The sequence below is a fragment of the Onychostruthus taczanowskii genome, unplaced genomic scaffold (genome assembly GCF_017590055.1).
Source record: "Onychostruthus taczanowskii isolate IOZ18803 unplaced genomic scaffold, ASM1759005v1 scaffold45, whole genome shotgun sequence".
NCBI lineage: Eukaryota > Metazoa > Chordata > Aves > Passeriformes > Passeridae > Onychostruthus > Onychostruthus taczanowskii.
The window spans coordinates 5,536,643-5,555,725 of NW_024502014.1; the positions used below are offsets into that span (position 1 = coordinate 5,536,643).

The 19,083-nt window shown below is 47.6% G+C and overlaps 2 protein-coding genes across 3 annotated transcripts in view; one reads left to right on the forward strand and one right to left on the reverse strand.

The window, feature by feature from the left end:
- Nucleotides 1-681, forward strand: part of FARSB (phenylalanyl-tRNA synthetase subunit beta) — a 36,611-nt gene extending 35,930 nt beyond the window's left edge. The window contains exon 17 of the mRNA XM_041414320.1: nt 410-681. Coding sequence (XP_041270254.1) covers nt 410-561 — 152 coding nt within the window. The 3' untranslated portion in view covers nt 562-681. The remainder of the gene's footprint in view (nt 1-409) is intronic.
- Nucleotides 682-8,183: 7,502 nt separating this feature from the next.
- Nucleotides 8,184-19,083, reverse strand: part of SGPP2 (sphingosine-1-phosphate phosphatase 2) — a 31,551-nt gene continuing 20,651 nt past the window's right edge. For both annotated transcript variants that reach the window (XM_041414467.1, XM_041414466.1), the window contains exons 3-5: nt 16,173-16,352; nt 13,916-14,005; nt 8,184-8,726 (exon numbers count right to left, since the gene is read on the reverse strand). In XM_041414467.1, the coding sequence (XP_041270401.1) occupies nt 8,184-8,726; nt 13,916-14,005; nt 16,173-16,352 (813 nt within the window). The remainder of the gene's footprint in view (nt 8,727-13,915; nt 14,006-16,172; nt 16,353-19,083) is intronic.

The following is a 19,083-nucleotide window of genomic DNA, read 5'->3' on the forward strand; positions in this document are numbered from 1 at the left end:
CAAACAAGGGTGACATGTCTACTTACCCTTTAGATGACAGCAAGCTTTATTTCTTTAAACAGACTAAGGTGGGAGACATTCAGATGTTAAATAGCCTAAAGGCTGCAAAAGTTCTTAATTTCAGTAGCCCTCTGACTCAACTGTGCTAATTTCTATTGCAGGAGGAACTTAGTCAAAACACTTGAGTGTGAAAAATGCCCACGCTTTGGGCTTTACATTTTATTTTTAACTCAATGTTTTCTCATTCTCTATCAATCATGACAACTCTTAATGCAAGAATGTGAAAGCCCCTTCTGAGCATCTCAGCACAGAGAACCATTTAATACTGAGAGCTTTGTTCTGCACGTTAAATGCCTATTGACTCCTCTGGCCCAAAGAAATATTGATTTTTCTCTCACTTTCTTTACAGGCACTGCTTTCTTTCCTGGTCGCTGTGCTGAGGTCTTTGCCAAAGGTCAAAGCATTGGGAAACTTGGAGTCGTACACCCTGATGTTATCACCAAGTTTGAGCTCACCATGCCTTGCTCTGTCCTAGAGATCAATATTGAGCCCTTTGTGTGAAGACGTGACTCTTATCTCCGACAGCCGTCCACTGTCACATGCAGCACCCTCTCCTCTTCTGTCTGCCTCCCAGGGGACATCCGCTTGTGCTTTTATGTTCCAATAAACCAGAAAAACAGATCCTGTCTCCCTGAGTAAATGTGTTCTTTGCAGTGCAATCTGGCTGGCTTCTGCAGGGAAGGAATGTGGGATCTCAGACCAGGCTGTGCCCTCAATGTTTTCAAAGGGCAGGGGGGAAGAAACAAGTTGGGTCAAAGCCCAGTGTTTTACAAGAGAAATGTAATGGCAGAGCACATGATTAGTTTTCAAAATCAGAAATGTTCCACAGACACAGCTTCATACTGTAACTGATTATGGCTGCATAACAGGAATCTCATTCTTTTCTTACTGCATGAAATAAGATAATTGATTAGAGCAAATGTTGAGTGAATGTGAGCAGAACTAAGGAGTTGAGCTTTTATTCTATACGGTTGTCATGTGCTCATCAATGGCTGGGGGAGGAAAATAAACTTGTTTCATGAAAACCAGAGCTATTTTGTAAGTAAGATGTGTGTAATATCTGCTTCCCTGCTCCAGACATAACTGTTGGTCCTTTATCATTCTAAATTCAGAAAGGGGAGGGGGTGGAATTAAATTTTTTTCATTGTTGATGTCAGCCTAGCGGTTTTTGAAGCTCTAAACCAAATGGGGAAGTGCATTTAAGAGCATATGCCAGTGGTGTTTTGCATGAGTAACAGAAAACTATCAAAGCCTTTGTCTGCCTGAGGCTGGCATGTTTGTCTGCAGAAGTGAGCGTGGGCCCGCTGCACTCCAGCCCCACCAGGGCTTTCTGGACCCCAGCTGTGCAGCAGGACCGTGCAGCTTTTGGGCAGGGTTGCTTTTCTGGCAGTTCTGCCCTGCCAGTACATGAGAACCTCTCACGGGTCAGGCTTTTCCTTCTAGGTGGCTTTCTGGCAGCAGTTGTGTCACAGCTTCGTGCATTGTGCCTCTGCTCTCTCTGAAACTGAGAAGCTCCATCCAGCGTAGTGATGCCCAATCCTTCCTTTCTGCAGGAATGTCACCAAGTGGGTGGTCAGCTCAGTACACTGAAGCAGCTCTTGACTGGCAGCCTTGTGGAGCTGGCTGTCCCTCCTTTGCAACACTATAACCATTGCTAATGCTGCAGGCCAGCAACAGCCAGTATTTTATGCTAGGCCGATGCACTGTGGCTCCTTTCTGCTGTGAGAGCCAGGAGTGGCCTAAGAGTGGACATCTGGGAAGGGTGTCACAATGTCTGCCCCACCGAGCAGAGATGTGCAGTGGGAGCTAAGCTTGTACGAGCTGCACAGACCCCTATCACTGGGCCCACGAGGGCTTTTCAATGGCAGCCCCATCAATAATCTCAACAGGTGGGAAGGCAACAGGCAAGGCTTTTTGGTGCAAGTGATAATCCAGTATGAAATATGCACTACAGTCACCCATCTGGAAACCCTACGGTTCCCCTCAGATGGAAGTGTAGATTTTAATTATCTCTGCATGACAGACGTGAAATGAGAATATAGCTATTGCCATACGTTGCACGACTGACTCCAGTGCCCACGGAGAGTGAGAAAACTGCAGCTCACATTTTAAACCTCCCAGGGGATTAGGCAGCTTGGCGTTTGCAGGATCTCTCTCTCCGCGATGCCTACACAAGTGTAAGCAGGCAGGCTCGCAGTGTGGGAAGCAATCTGTAACGCAGATGGAAAGTATTAACCCCCCCTTGTTTATTGGTGTGTCATGCACGGGGATTAGGACCACAATAAGGCAGATTTGCATTGCAGCAGAGTGCAGGCATATTTGCGTGCACTAAATATATTTCTCTACGCAAGATTTTCTGACTCTTTGGGTGTCCCAATTCTCCTGTGAATTTAGCTGTCCTTTGAGTGTAAAGACTAGATTAAGCTGGGACTAAGGGCTTGAGCTGCAGTGGCATGTGTTGTGAGGCTTTTAGGGATCACTTATTTTTCTTACCATTTGCCCATGCATTGGCAGCTAAGTATTCCAAACCACGAGCTTTGTCCCAGGTAAGTACCATTACTTGCTAAAAGTAGAGGATGAGAATCAAGAGAAAGGTTAAAAAGCCTCTTCAGAGTCCCTGACCCCTCCAGTTAACTATGGTGCCAGCAGCCTTGCAAGGAAATTCAAGCTCTGCTGTAGTGCTGAGCTCTGGATTAACTGTGATTCCTGATGAGTGGGACACTTCATATAAGCCTGGTGTATTTATTGCAAGGCTTTGTCTTTCATAGCTCCAAAGCAATTATCTGGTATTTACAGCCTGCTCATAGCTGTGTGCAGAACTCGGGGTAGTTATTACACAGCTTCGTGCTGGAGTCAGTCGCTGTGAGCACTGAAATTTGCTTTTACCCTTTGCTGTAGCCATGGGCTCCGGCAAAGGAAACCTTTGCTGCTGGTGGGGACTTCTGAGCAGTTTTTAAGCATCTTTTGAAATTGGGTCTTCTTTTTAAACAAGAGTTGGAAGTGGGATTTTTAACTACTGCTCCTCAATTATGGATTACTTTTGGCCTCCTGCTCCCTGTGGGTACTGGGTCATTGCTGGGGATCTGAACACAAGCAGCAAAGGCTGGGGAGCTGGTGACAGAGAGATCAGAGCTGGTTTAGTGTGCTGTCTGAGCAATTGCTGGCTTCCATTCTGTTGGACACGTGCTCTGAGCTCTGGGTTTGTCCTTGCTGTGCTTTGGTTTTGCAAAGAGCAAAACCCTGAGAGAGCCTGGCTGCAGCTCCCAGCACAGGCCCTGCTGCCTGCAGGTTACCCTTGCTATTGCACAAGGGTGTTTATGTAAAGGTGATGCCTGGGACTGTTTCCATCTCCAGGCTGGCACTGTGCTCGCTTGAAATTTAAATCAGCCTTGGTTTGGCAGGTGAGTATGGAACAGGCTGGGCAAAAGCGCTGCCAGAAGGCTGCCAGGGGATCATGGCCTGGCACAGGTGACACCTCTGACCGCCCAGTGACCTTGAAACCGAGCCTGCTGCCAGGGCAGGGTGGCAGCAGGTGACAGTGGGCAGGTGGGAAGACAGTGAGACCGCAGGGAAGCTCTGACAGGAGCAGGAAGCAAGCGAGGGCCTTGCTTTGCTCATGGCTCAGCAAATGTGCAAGATTCCAGCCACATTTCCACCCTGTTCAGAGAGGTACCTGTGTTTTCCAACTTCTCCTTGTAGCACAGTTGAGAAGGGTCAAAATTGAAACAGACTGTTTTCTTCTGTTCCCTAAATTACATCAATTAGATCCAGAAAAGCAAGTCATGAGCTTGCTTGTGATTTTGCATAGGAACTTGAATGGATTAGGAGACTGGGGTCATTACAAAGTTACTGCTGGAAAATTAAAGCAGAGAAATTCAGTGCTTGCTGCTTTGGTTCTTAAACCCTGCCAAAAGGTGCAATATCCATTGGACTTCTGACAGAGTAGCTGGTTCTGCACTGGGGCGCCAGCACACAGAGATGCCCCAGAGAGGAGGAAGCCTGGGGCAGCACCACGTGCCCAAAAAGCGATTTGCAAAGTAAGCTGGTCAGAAGATGGCCTCCAGGCAGGACAGAGTGGGCTTAGCTGTGGGTGAGGTGCCTGCTATATCCCTCTTGAGAGCAGCTTAGATTGCCTTGCATCACCCCTCCAGCTGTAGGCAGGCACAGGAGGGAGAGCTGTGGTGCTGTACCAGAACAGACAGCACTGAGAACACAACAGCCAGGCTGATACTCTGGAAGTCACCTCCCTCTCCATTCACATCAAAAGCAGTGTTTTGCTCTAAAACACAAGTGTGTCTACTTGACAGGATTCAGCTGATGCCTTTGTCTTACAAAGTAAAGAACATGGCCAGCAAACCCACCACAAAACCTCATTCTCTACCACCACCCTGGAAATGGAGAGGCATCTGCACTTCAGGGATGAAGAGCATTTCCAAAGACAGCAAAGGCACAGGGTGATGTCCAAAGACAGCAAAGAGGAGCTGGTGCTTCAGGCTAATGAAATGCAGAAAGGGTGATGTGTCTCACCTTGTCAGAAGACTTGCCTCTCCCAGCCTGGCCCTGCAGGAGTGGCTGTGGTCCTGTAAGCATCCCAGGAGCACAGCCTCAGCACAGAGCCCAGCTCAAAGCCCTGCCTAACCCAGCTGGCCCAGGGATGCTGCAGCAACTGGGCTTATCCCGATCAGCTGTGGGCACTTGCAGTGACACCACTTCCAGGCAGCATGTGATCCTGAGAGGAGGATGAGGCCCTATCTGGTGTCAAATACACTTTTTGACCACAAAACCTTATTAGGCTCCTCAACTAATGCAAAATATTCTGCAGTTCGTGGGCTGTCATGCTATCACTGCACAGATTAAATTGGCTTCCAGTTAACTGTTTAGCCTATTAGAGCAGATATTGAAGGTGAAGGAGATTCCAGTGCCCAAAAGTCCCCCCAGCACTAATTACTCACTCATTTACATTTGCAAATGTTGTAACAAATAGTCATTAGTAGACCAGTAATCTCTTTTTAAAATGTTTTTTAAAAAGCAGGATCCTTCTGGAGGAGCCAAAGCATGGAGCTAGACTGAGCAGGAGACAAGGAGCCACAAGCAGGACAGCTTGGGAAAAGAAGTGGGTGCTTGCACTTGGGAAGCTCTTTTAGCTGGGACTCACTGCCTTTACATCAGCCATTTACAAGTATCAATAGAGGATGCAAAACAAACAGACAAACAACAAACTCTGCAAAATAGGTTTATTTTAAAATTTGAACCAAATAGAGTTTGCATTTATTGCATGAATCACATGCAGGTGAATACTATAAAAATACCTGTGCAGCATTTATATATAATTTATAAAATCTTCATAGCATAAAATAGCTGTGAATCAGAACAGAAATTTTACACATAAAGCTGCATGAATGTCCCTGTCAAACTGTGCCTTTCTTGGGAGTAATTCCAATCCCCAGCTTAAATGCTCATTTTGCTGCCAAGTTTTTTCCCAGTTTTGTGATGTGTCCCCTCAGCAGGGCTCCAGTTGTGCCCTGCACCTGTGTGCCATGCAGCTCTCTTAACACAAGGTGTTTAAAGGTATTTTAAACCTGATGGCAGTGCTTCTGTGGTGTATGGGAGGGAGAGAGGCTGAGGATGGAAACCCATGGCTGTGGTGGCCCATGCCCAGCACTCGCCCAGGGGCAGGTGTGAGTGGCCATGTGCCCTGCTGAAAGGCTCACTGGAGCTGTTTGCATGCACGTGTAAAGTCCACACAACCTGATATAAACCAGTTTATCCACAGCCTGAGGAAATCTAAAAATGGATGAAATTTCTGCCTGCATTTCTTCTGGAGATTGGCAACCCGGGTTTAGAGTGGTGCAGCTCTTTCACATGCATGCCTCGCACTCCTCAGACAACTCCCAGCTACAGTTTTGGAATTGGTTATGTTTATCCAGGCAGTCAATGGATGGCAAAGCACGTCTTTTACATTCTTCAGGTTCATTTTTCTCGCAGCCAGGAAGACAAGTGGACATGGTTAGAAAGCTGGCTCTCACTGTACATTCTGCCAGGCAAGGCACGGGGCCATGCTTGAAGCTCTGCAGCAATAGCACTGTACATTTTCCTCGCCAAGCAGACCACGTTCACTGCTGTATTTCTCAACAGCTCATTGGTCCAACAGCTGAAATACATTGTTTTAAATAAGCAGCCTGAGTTATAGGGATGCCCTTCCTATGGACACACCTCCCTGCTATTCTACAAGCGTACACAAAGTGTTGCAGGATGCATGGAAGACCAACTGTGATGCTGTGCAGCAGCAGAAAATGATGGCATCTCGTAACTGTCACACGCTGTAGTCACCAGAGTCACAGCTCCTTCCACAACAGAGTTTATGGGCTCTACTTGTCACCCCTGCATGACAGGAAGGACTTTTTCCTTTCCCTAGCCAGGAAAACTAAATCAGAGTTAAGCAGTTTGAACTCAAGCCTCAGTGCTGTGCTAGTAACTCTGCTCAGTTTTTTTGTAGGCGAAGGATCTTTTAGTGGAGTCTTTCTTATTAATATCCAAGGAAATTTGTTGCAAATCACATTAAATATTTTGTGTTAGCTTTTCCTTCTCTTTTACAATTTGTTTTTTTTTTCTTTAGATTTAATAATGAGTAAAACCATCCACACAGAACTAGCTTGGTCCACCAGTGCCATCAGAAGACACTATGAGCTCTGCCCAATGATGGCATTTTGATTTTGCTGGTCACATCTACCCCACCAGTCACTTTTTCCCTGATGCCCCAACCTGAGCCCTGCCTTGGCTTGCTCTGCTGCTTCAGGAGCAGCCCCACAGCCAGGCATGCAGAGGCACAGCCCTACTCCCCGGCAACCCCAACCCCACAGCAAAGCAGCCTCTGCTACTGCTCTGGCAGCAATTTCAGCTGTGTGCTTGTCACATTTAGTTGCCTGGGTGAAGTGTGTCTAATTATGGGACACACTGGGGTCAGTGATTTCTAGCCCAAAGTTATCTGTGCACAGCAATTCCCATGACTCCTCCAAGTTAGATATTTTAGGCCAGTTGCTTTGTGTTTGTGTGGCAAGGGCATGGTAGTGGTGGGGGATGGTTATAAGGGTGACTTCTCTCAGAAGGTGCCAGAAACTTCCCCTGTGTCCAACAGAACCAATGCCAGCTGGCTTCCAGACAGATCCTCTGCTGGCCAAGGCTGAGCCCATCAGTGACAGCAGCAGCACCTCTGGGATAACAGAGTTAAGAAGGCAGGAAAAACCTGCACAGCTGCAGGCAGACAGAGGAGAGAAACAACTCTGCAGACGCCAAGATCACAGAAGGAAGAGGAAGAGTAAGAGGTGCTCTGGGTGCCAGAGCAGAGACTCCCCTGCAGCCCAAGGTGCAGCCCGTGGTGAGGGAGCTGCGCCCCTGCAGCCCATGGAGGTCCATGGGGAGCAGAGATCCACCTGCAATCAGTGGAGGACCCCACACTGAAGCAGGGTGATACCCTAAGGTGGGTTTGAAGATCACCACTGAAACAGGCTCCTGGCAGGACCTCTGATCCCTCAGAGGACCTATGCTGGATGAAGTGCAGCCCATGGAAAAATTCACATTGTTTTGTCACAAGTTTATGGAAAGCTGTCTTTTGTGGGAGCAGGGTAGGAGTGTGAGGAGTTCAACCCCTGAGGAGGAAGGAGCAGCAGCAGCAGCATGTGATGAACTCACCGTAGCCTCCATTCCCATCCCCCTGTAATGGTGGGTAGGAGGAGCTAGAGACTTCAGGAGGGAAGTTGACCTAGAAAGAAGGGAGGGGTAGGTGGAAGGTGGGTGTAAATGTTTGGTTTATTATCCTACTCTGATTAGTTTGGTAGTAAATGAAACTTATTTCCCCAAGTCGAGTCTGTTTTGCCTGTGACATAAAACTGCTGAGTGATCTCTCCCTGCCCTTGTCTTGAGCCATGATCCTCTCATTATATTTCTCTCCCTGGAGAGAGGGGAGTGATAGAGCAGCTTTGGCGAGCCCCTGGCATGCAGCCAGAGCCAAACCCACCACACCAGTGCAGAAAGGCACAGAACACTTTTTGGTCAAGTCAGCAGCCTGGACTGTCACGTCCCCGAAGCGGTGGTGCCGCAGGTGGCTCGGTGAGGAGGAGCTGTGCTCACATCAGTCCCAGCAGCCGGTGCAGCAGTGGCACAATGACGGTGGCCGTGAAGCCAACGGAGGAGTATGTCACAAACTTGTAGGGCACCTCAACCTCCAGGCGTCTCCGGGCTTGCAGGTCACCGATGGGGAACTTGTACCGATAGCCCAGCACGCCAAGGACCGCGCTCTTCATGACCCAGCGTGTCAGCAGCACAACCAAGATCCCTACCAAGAACCTGGCTAGCACAAACACCACTGTACTGCTGATCAGAGGAAGCCCGGGCTGAACACTTTTGCCAGCGTAGGCTGAAGCAGCGTACTGGTTGTTTAACCAAAATCCCACAGTTGCTCCAGCTGCTGCTCCTAAGATCGTAGTGGTGTCTCCCCTGGTAGGGCTGTAATAGTCTAGTTTGGGGTAGTTGTAACATAAGACAAGAGGCACAACTATGGAAAACAATGGGCAGAAGGGGCTGGTTAACAGCAAGTGATCTATTGTGTCCCACGCAGGATACAAGAGCACGAGCAGCACAGCCGAAATCAGCGCTCCTCCGATCACATCCTGTAAAGAAATCACATTTAAAAGGCTTTGTGAGACCTGGAAGGTAAACCAGGTGTTTGGGTGATGATAAAAGACCAGTATCTGCATTGGTGGGGCCCAGCAGTGGAGGAACACCCTGAATCCAGTGATGGCATTATCCACGTGCAGGGAAAACCTGAAGCACGGGCTAAGCAAAACATGACAATCCATGAACCCAACCTTAGCTTATGCATATTCATGTGTCTGTGGACACACATCCTCCTCCTCACCTGCTCTCATGCTTTGAGGGCATTCTCCACCTACGACCTCAGAAAAGGCACGTGCACAACTCCATCTCAGACACAACATTGCAGAGAGGTGCCTTCACACAAACCCTTTCCCTCCTGTAAGCCTGCAAGCAATATCATCACATCAGTGTGATTATCCCTTGCTTGCTTTGCATAAAGGGGGAGATGCTGTCCTTTATCAGAGACAGGCTCCCACCCCAGAAACACAAGCTCCAGGGATGGAAAGTGCAGAGCTGTGGGACGTGGTGCAAGTGCGCCATGGTTTCTGCCAGCAGTGGGAGGGAGGCACCTCCAGGCAGGGATACAGCAAGGAGAAATTTGTTGCCCAAGTCTCTGAAATCTAGCTTTCAGTACAGTGCCTGAAGCAAGCATATAGTTAAACCCTAATTTATTAACAGAGGCAAATAAGGTGTTTTGAGAACTTGACTGTTGTCAGCCACAAAGCTGAGACAGCAGGTAGCCCCTAACAAAAGCCCTCTGTATCAGAGCAGCCAGGTAAAAAGCAATAAAACAAGTTTCCCTGTGCCACCCTTCCAGTGTCACGTACAGGCAGCAGTGTTAGTACAGCCACAAAAACCTCTGCAAAAGCTGAAGTTAACCACAGACAGAAATGTCCTCTTCTAAGATTGTATCTTTTTCACGAGTCATGACAGCTGACTACTACCATGCTTGGTCACAGTCTAAAAATTATTTATGTGAGCTTCACTTCGAGTTAGGCAGGAATGAGGAGACTTCTTCACAACAGAAATATTTAATGACATTCTGGTAAATGCATTACTCCTGTAGGGCTGAACTTCAGCTGTTTACAACTTCCATTAGATTCACAGCACATTTGGTTTTAAGCAACTCCTACAGCCATTTTGCATATCCCTAATACAAATTTCCATTTATTATCTCATCCAAAACATGAGGCCAGCCATGGAAATACACAAACTTGATCACAGATATCTAGTATGTAATATACCATTATATTATATACCTTTACTTCACAATAATTCATGTTTTGATGTCAATTCTTAGATGATATCTTTACACACAAAGCATGGCTTGGCCCAACACTAAGCAACTGCCTCAACACAAAAGAGCTGGGGGCTGCTCCCAGCTCTGATGCTCAGAAATCCCATCCCCACTCTGTACATCAATTTCCCACACACATTTGTCCACCTCATGTTAGACAAAAAAGTCCTCAATACCACTCCATGGGTGATCGAGGAGCAAAACTCAAAAGCTGTTCACATGCTTTTCTGTTCCAATTAAAGAAATTTAACTAAACATTAACATTTCCTCACAAAAGCTTTGCTCAGATTTACCCAGCTGACTCCAGCAGTTCCCAACCCAGTTGCAAACAGTCCCTATTTACAAACCTGATGAAAGTTTTCTGAATTTTATTATCCTCCCATTCAGCCCCCGTACAGTAACATGGCTCTTGGAAGTTTCAAGCAGGACCCAGACAATCAGCTCTGCCCCTGACCCCACATTGTACCCATGGTTTCCAAACTGGGTGCACAAAGCAACCCACGGGGCTGGGGGAGAACATACTTTTTGCACTGCTCATAAGTAAAATAAAACATGCATTTTTAAGAAGTAATGCTTACTTCATTGTTATATTTGTTAATTTTGTATTTTATAAGGCATGTATCAGTACAGTAGTACATGTATACAATTCATAAGTAAATATGTACATATATATATATACACAGGAGGCCAGCGGTGTTTTCTGTTTTCCCCCCATCCACCAATATCTGGCCTTCTCATTTTGGAAACGCTTACATGCAGCAGTGCAGAACCCCTGCCTGTTCAACTAAGGACAAGATGGGATAGCACTGCAGAATTAATGATGTCTCCCCCTGCCTGTTCAACTAAGGACAAGATGGGAAGCGGAGAGAAGGCTCCGATTTCTGCGAGAGCTTCTCTGCGGACTCTCCCTGCCGTGCCCCCCGGAGCAGGACCTGAGTTTTTCCCGGGGTGGAGCTGCTGTTAGCACGCCCAGGAAGCACATTCCTGCCCGTCTGCCTGTGTAAACAGATTAGCCTCTCGCCAAGCCCGCAATTATAAAGGAATTTTTAAATAAGGGCAGGCACGGATTTTGCTCAAGGTGCAGAACTACCTGCAGAATTTAAAACCTCCGGCTGCCCCGCTGGGATGCTCCAGCTGCCTCGGTACAGACGAGTCATCCCCAGGCTCCATCTTCCTCCCCTGAAGCCCCTCCACTGCCATGCAGCTCAGCCGTGCTCCCACACAGTGCCAAACATCTGCCCTGCTTCCCTGATACTGCCAATCCGAGCAAAAGGAACGCTTTTCCTGTTCTGTCTGGTACACGGTCACTGCCTGAGTTCCCTTACCTTTTATTTACTGTGAGACACCACTCACAGTCCTGAACTCCACTCCTAAGGACTGGTCTACACACTGTGTGTGAAGTACTGTGACTATGTTGGGTGTTTATCAGCTTTAAAATACCTAAGATCATTTCAGGATTAATGGTAGTATGAAAAAACCTGCCCAGCAAAGGGGCAGGGTAGGTGGGAGCTTCAGAACACACACCCCCACCTCCCCTGTGGGAAGTGTAATCAGAAATAAATGCATCAACTCTAAATGGGTATATCTCGGGGAAAAAAAACCCTTCAGGGTTTTTGGATATAAAAAGTGACCATGGTGGTCAGCACAGGGCATTATTCCTTGTAGCTCAGGGCAGTTGCAGTGCTAACCAGGTTCTCCCCACATCTGTGGCTCTGGAGGGAATGGCTTCAGCACATGTGAGGCAGGAAAACTTGGTCACTGCATTGAGACAGGGAACAAAAATTGGGACAGTGTTTTAAGATGGAAAGCAAAGCAATATTTTCTAAAGTATAACTCTCTGGAGAAAAAAGGCAAACAACAACAATTACCAGTCATATCATCCCCAATTGCTTTTTGTTTCTCAAAAATAACCCCTAAAAACTTACAGATTTACTGCTTCCAAGTGTGTCCAAATTTTTACTGTTTTTTTTTAACTTTGCCTTTTCCAGGTAACTCCAGATCCCCTCTTTACCAGGTCCTCGGAATGTATCACTTGAAACCTACAAGAAATGACCCTGCATTTCCCTTACTTTTCCACACTCCTGGTACACTCTGATGCTGAGGTGGTGGAGATGGGTGGCTGTAACTCAATTACCTGTCAGCAGTCTGAGTGCATTGCTGCCACCCCATTCTCTGGCTGGGCGATGCTGTCCTGGTAACAGCCCAGGCCATGGGTGTTTGCTCCCTTTTCCCTGGGCATAGTATTCATTCTGGCACAGCTGGAAGGATGCAGATAGCTCCCATACCAGCTGACTGCCTCTCCACGAGGTCTTTAATGGTAATATCTCTTCTAATGACATCACTGTGCTTTCTGATACCACTCCTCATTCAAAAGCAAGGGCAGCAGTGCTAAAATACAAACAGATTTGTAGAGCTGAGACTACAGAAGATGAGATTCCGCACCGGAGCCGGAGGAAAGCACAATGCAACTGCCCTTATCACTCCTCCTCTGGTTCCTCAAACAGGAAAAATTCAGTTACACCAAGTCCATGGATATTTGTTACCCATTCCTTTGCTTTACTGAAATGCTATGACCACTTAATACATTATTACATCCTTTCTGTTGAGGCCTCAGTCCCTGTGGTGACAAGCTGCTGCAGAGACAGGGGCTGTGTGTGGAAGCTGTGACCACTGGGCCGTTCCCAGCTCCATCCCACCATGGCACACACAGGATAACGACCCCAGCCAAGCACGTCTGCCCTTTTGGAAGGCAGCACTGCTCACACTTCAGCTAAGAAGCTTTTTTTAAATTTTATTTTACAGCCCTTTTCTATCATGTCAAAAGCACAAAGGACTTTTTATTCTTTATCCTAAAATCCATCTAAATTTAGAAGGGTCCTTCATTATGATGGGCCAGCAAGAGAAGTATGCAAAGAATTTTTACTGATTGACTTAAGGTCAGTAGCCCAGAAAGGGTGTCTGCAGCCTCGATGTAAGACATTGTTTTGATCCACTGAGCCTGAAAGGGAAGTTCAAGCTATATTTTATAGCTAACCTTAATCTCATGAGGGCTCTCTTTCTTACAGTCATCAAGTCTCATTACAAACATAATTATTACGTAGTAAAAAATATTCAATTGTTTACGCATATGCAACCAACAAAGCATATCAAACTCCTGTGAGGAAATAGCCCCAAGTTTTTATCCATATTTGGGAAGCTGGACCATCCCTCTGTCCACTGTCTATAACAGATCAATAAACTTTCATCTTGTCAGGAATGAACCAGCTATCACAAGCACACTGAATTTAGTTCCTAAAGCAGCACTGATGTCTCTAAGCAACAGTGCCCAGCAAGTCTGTCATATAAAGCCACAGCTATTTTATAATCATTCTCAGACAAACTATTTGTGCATCTCAATCCCTTGAGAAGCACTTCCTTCCAGCTGAAAACCAGAAACCTGTCATTTTTGGGTGCCTGCACGCTGACAGGAGCCCCGCTGTCGGGCAGGCCCCTGGGGCAGCTCGCTGGCCACGCTTTACCCCGTGAGTGACTCACCGAGCTGCAGTTCCTGCCGGCACTCCCAGGCTCAACCACCCCGGCTATTTCTCGCTGCAAACAGCGATACTATTGCACAAAGGGCTTAGCTAAGGAGCAGCGTCGGTTGCCCAAGCGCATTCCTCGCAATTAAACTTTCGAAATGGAGAACTGCAGTTGAGGTGCCGGGCTGAGCTGAGCCGGGCCAGGCCGCTGCGGCCTCCCCGCGCTGCAGTCACCGCTGCGGGCCCGGCTGCGATAGCCCGAGGGCTTCCGAGCAGCTCCTCTCAATGCACAGCCCCAAACTCAGCCGCACGACTCGTCTGCTCCTGTGGCGGCGTGGCCACCACCCTGATGAGCTGTAGGAAAGCAGAGCTGGGAGTACATCCTTACCAGAACCGTGTGCATCCCTGTGTAGAGCCTGCTCAGACACACCAACGTCGAGAAGACGAACGCTGCTACGAGGCCGAGCTCGAATGGATACTGTGAAAAGGGGGGAAAAAAATTAAATACACTATTAAATCCAGCAGCTGGACTGACATAAGGATCTTGTGCTGGGAAGAGGCTCCTGAGCTGTGCTTTCCCCAGGAGATGAATGCGACCTGAGGCAAGGCCCTCTCAATGAACACTCAGTCCTGTAGAAGCTCATTTCATCGCCTGTGCTGTTTGCTTCTGCAAGATCTGGTCTCACTCTGGAGACATCTGGGTAATCGATGGCATTGCAGAATTGTTCCCTACAATATCTGTCTTTAAATTAAAACCCGTGTTGGTGTTAAAGAGCTTAAGGAAGAAGGCACGGCATGTTGAACACGCCATGGCTGAGGTAGCGCTGCAGTCTCAGCTCAGCCAAGGGGACTGTGACAGCTGCAGAGTCTGACCAGAAGTGTGATCGATAGTCCTCGAGCAGTGGGCTGAGTGGGGAGAATCAATGTCTGGGCTGAAACCACAATCCAGCTATTAAAGCAGTCAGGACCACTCTTCCCCGTGATACTTAAAGGTTTAATCATCTTCTTATGAAGCTGGTTTTGCCTAATACCCTCTCTGAGTAGCCTAAAAACATGGAAAGAACCATTTAAATAAATCAACATTTAAAAAATTTAAAAACCACATTTGGTAAAGAATAAGCTTAACATATTATCCCTTAATCCACTCATTCAAACCCTGAAACTGAGTGGGCTGCTGGGCTCCTTTCAGTCCATAAGGGAGATTTTTCTGTAAAGAGTAAACCAACTCAAAATATAAATAAAGGCAATTAATTCATCCAATTTGACACAAAGTCTCTATCTTCTCCCTGAGGCTCATGAGTGACCAGTGAGTGTGGCCACAGGTCAGCACAAAAATGCCTCTGTGGAAATTCTAAGCATAACAGCTCTCTTCTGACCCTTTCCCCTGGCATACTCCAGCCTGCTGAATAAAGAGCTCAGACCCAGCTGCAGATGTCACTCCCAGTTCACAAAATACTATTTTTCCTCATTTCTCTAAGCCTTTGGAGCATTTGCACCCACTTGACTCCTCCCTCAGCAGGCAGCCTTCGAGCTAGTCCAGAGCAGTAACTGATGATTAGGGCATCTTGAGAAGATAGCAGCATAATGTACTGGGAGATTTTTCCATCTTAATAGAGGCAATTAAACCATTTAATTATTTGACAGCAGCTTTATCGTTTTATGGCAGTTTCCAAGAAGCACAAGACAGCCTGTGAAGAGCTGCATGTCCCTCTGGTCACCTGTGGATTGAGGAGAAGGTGATGCTGACCAGGTCATCGTGGCAGCTCTAACACACAGGATGGATCTGGCTTCCAAATATATGACAATATATATGACAAATATTCCCTCTTGTGGCTCTCTGTCCCCATGCCACTGTCAAGCTGCTCTAACCAGTTACCACATGTGGGTTTATCCCTTGAGGGGGCTGAGAAACATTCTTAAACACAATGCAGCCAGGAAGTCATTATTGCTAGAGTACAGGAAACACAGGCTTGGATTCATTAAACGGAATGAAAATAATCATCATGGAGAAATGAGTTTCCAGGAAATAAACCTTTTAGGAAGATAATGAGGAAAACTGATGAGACTTCCTCAAGCAGCCTGCAGCTCCTACAGTGCAGTGAAGTTGCTGTTTCTCCTCTGACAAGCAGGCTTTCCAATCATGTTGCGTGCTGTTAGTCTAACACAGGTTGGAGCCAGGGGATTTCCAGGAACGCTTTTCCTTTCATACAGAAGCCATGTGACACAGAGCTCCTTTGATTTCCCTGGGAGCCAGCATGTCCCAGTGTGCAGCAATGATTTGGTGGGCATGGGATGAACACAAAATGCTGGCAACCAGGCACCTTCCCTGCATGGTCACCCCACGTGCAAAAACACAGTGAACCCACCAAACTGCAGCAGGGCAGTGCAGCCTGCCAGCAGCTCTGAGAGGAGTCCATGCATAAAAAAGGACATTTCCTCTAAATTTGTTTTTGTGTCTATTATTGACCAGCTACAGGTAAGCACAGGGAAGAATACACATCTGTGAAAATAAATAAAGAACTCCTCTTGAAGTAGCAACATCTTTGGATCTGCAAGCTTTATGTGGCTTGCTGGAAGCAGACATGGGTTTTTCTTTTTTTAATGTGTTTTCTATTTCTTCTTCTGTTTTCTTTTTGTACCCCTACCTTGTACTGGTTCATGGTTGCAATGAAAAAGGAGAAGGAGATGGCTGTAGCTGCCATGGCGTGGGTGGACGGCATCCCATACTCTGCATTCGTCCTCATCTCCAGCTTCACGACAGGTGGTGACAGGGGCCGAGGCCACTTCAGGATGTCCTTGGAGACCTGGCCTATGTACATCACTATCTGGGGACAGGAAAGGCCACAGGGCCGTCAGTCAGCACAGGCAATCCCCATGCAGCCCACCCAAGAACCACCTGTATTTCTGTGCTTTTTCCTGCAGAACCCACCCCTCCAAGCAGAGAATTTATCTCCTGAATTATTAAAGGGGTTTCCATTAGCTCAGCCAGCGAAGGAAATGGCGGTTTTGCTGCACTCTGTGGTAACCTGAGCAGAAGTGGGACCAAAAGGAGGATTGGCTGATGAGATTCAGCAATACAGGACAGTGTGAGACAGACAGCTGGCTCCCACCCCACGCCAGAGAAGTGTATGTTTACTCCCTGTCCCTTACAACCCCACTTCTGCAAAGAAAGCAGCCATAAGATAAATTTTTCCACCCCACTTTAGAATCACAGCTGTGTCCAGCCCCAGCTCCCCCATTCCCAGCAGCTCCCACTCCACCCAGTGCTGCAGGAGCCCTGCTGGGACACACCACCCGTGTGGTTATTAAATGACAGCCTCGGCATCCTCACAGAGGGAAAACTGGACAAGCAACATGAGCTACCAGTCCTCCTGCCTAACTCCCCAGTAAAAGGCTTCTATTCCCTGCTTGGGACATGAGAGCTTTAAGCAAGGGCTGCATTAATTAGCTCTGGAGCACAGCAACACAGTACTTTTTAGGGGAAATGTTGCATTCTCAGGTCAGCAAGGGAAGCAGAGGAAAGGGGCAATGCTATCCAGTATCCCTGAGAGGTGCTGCCCATCCAGCCATGGGCATCCTTGGCTCCTTAGCACCCTCTTCCCAAAGGCAGTAGGCTCTCAGCATCCACAGTGAGGACATCTGAGAGAAGTTAACAGGCTGTCCCTGTATGATGCATTTGCTTTCTGCTGTAGCCCTCCTCCCTTTACATAATGTAGCCACACATAGGCAGAGGAGGCTTTTAAAAACAAAGCCAAGCAAAACTTTTTTCTTTTTTTTTAAGTACAAAAATCAGGTTAACTGATGTCTACCATGAAAGCTCAGTTGCTGTGTGAGACAGCTCACTCTTCTGATTCTTATGCTTCCACTAACAAAGGAGGGGGCTTAAAATAACATCTTTCCCTTGCTACTGGTGTTGGCCATATGCTGGAACAGCAACAGAGTCACCCACTGCCACATTTGTCACCAGGCACATTGCATCCCTCTCTCTCCCATCAGCCATTTAAAAAACAGTTTCATATTAAAAGAAAGATGTCAGGGTTCAGGATTCATAAGTCAGGACCAGGAAAAAGCCAGTCATTCCTTCATCCTCCTCTCTACAGCACAGCACATGCCAGAGAGTGCTAGACTTACAGCCAGCACCAGGGCCTGGAAAAGTGACTGCTGGTGCCTTTGCATCCTTTATCCCTCATCATATGAATCACACTACTGCCCTATTATCAGCAGCAGGTGGGACACACCTGGCTGCTCCTGTGGACACACACGGCACGGGGAAGATACTGAATACCCTGCCCCACAACTGTTCACAGTAAACAAAGGCTCAAGGAACAAATGTCTTTTAAAAACCTCCTTTGTGGGTTTATTTAGTTAATGCCTTCAGTTTCCAAATGGATGCAGGCACATGTTTGGAAGTTAATTAAATTCCAAGGTTGAAAGAAAAATTACTCTGTCAGGCAGAACATAAAACATTGAGGCTGCCATTTGTGATACCATCTGAGAGGCAAGGTAGGATGAGCCAGTTTATCAGCAGTCCTCTATAATAATGACTTCCACTTGTGGAAGTATTATTAGCACTAGAACATAAGAGCATTGCAGAAAAGGAAATGAGTCATCTCAAAAATGAAGGCTATGCTAGGACTCCTGTGATGGTGAAAAACAGACTGAATGCTGGAGGTGGAATGGGTAAGTGAAAATACCAGGCATCCTCACAACACCCTCCCTATCCTTGCATCCCAGATTAAATTCTACATTCTACTTTTTAGAAACAAATTGTAGAGATGGTAAGGAGAGGTGAGACCACCTTCATAAAACATGCAGGGGACTCCAGAATATGCCCAGACTAAGCACTGATCTCTGAAGCACCTTTGCCTTTAGCTTATTCGGGTACCGTGAGCGTGACTTTACACACATTATTCTGAATTATGTGGCAGAAGCAGCACTTGTGGGTGGGTAAAACACCCCCCAGCAGCTGAGCTGGCAGGCTGCCCGAGAGAATGATGGCAGGTGCACATTGCTAAAGGTCACCCGCACAGGTGGTGCTGTGTCACCTGCACCCCACGGGCTGCAGGGGCCGGAGGGGCACGGCTCTGCCCAGGCACTGCGCAGGCTGCAGGGGCACGGCTCTGCCCAGGCACTGCGCAGGCTGCAGGGGCACGGCTCTGCCCAGGCACTGCCCAGGCTGCAGGGGCACGGCTCTGCCCAGGCACTGCCCAGGCTGCAGGGGCACGGCTCTGCCCAGGCTCTTTGCTCACACACAGCAAAGGAAACAGAGCTGCTGCCAGAGCTGCCTGCCCCGGGCAGCAGGTGCCCTCTCTGGGGACAGCCCTGTGCCACCGAGCAGGGCAGGAGCGGCACCAGTGGGACCCATCCGGCAGTGCTCGCCCCTGCCCTTCTCTCGTGCACATCCATGTTTTCCCAATGCAGTGAAAATGGCTCTGAACTCTTGGGTTAAATCCTCCCAACAAATTTAAGCAGCAATAAAAAACAAACAAATAACAAAAACCCCCGAAACTGTAAGCAACTTAAACCCAAGACCTTCCTCAAACTCTGCTGCCTACC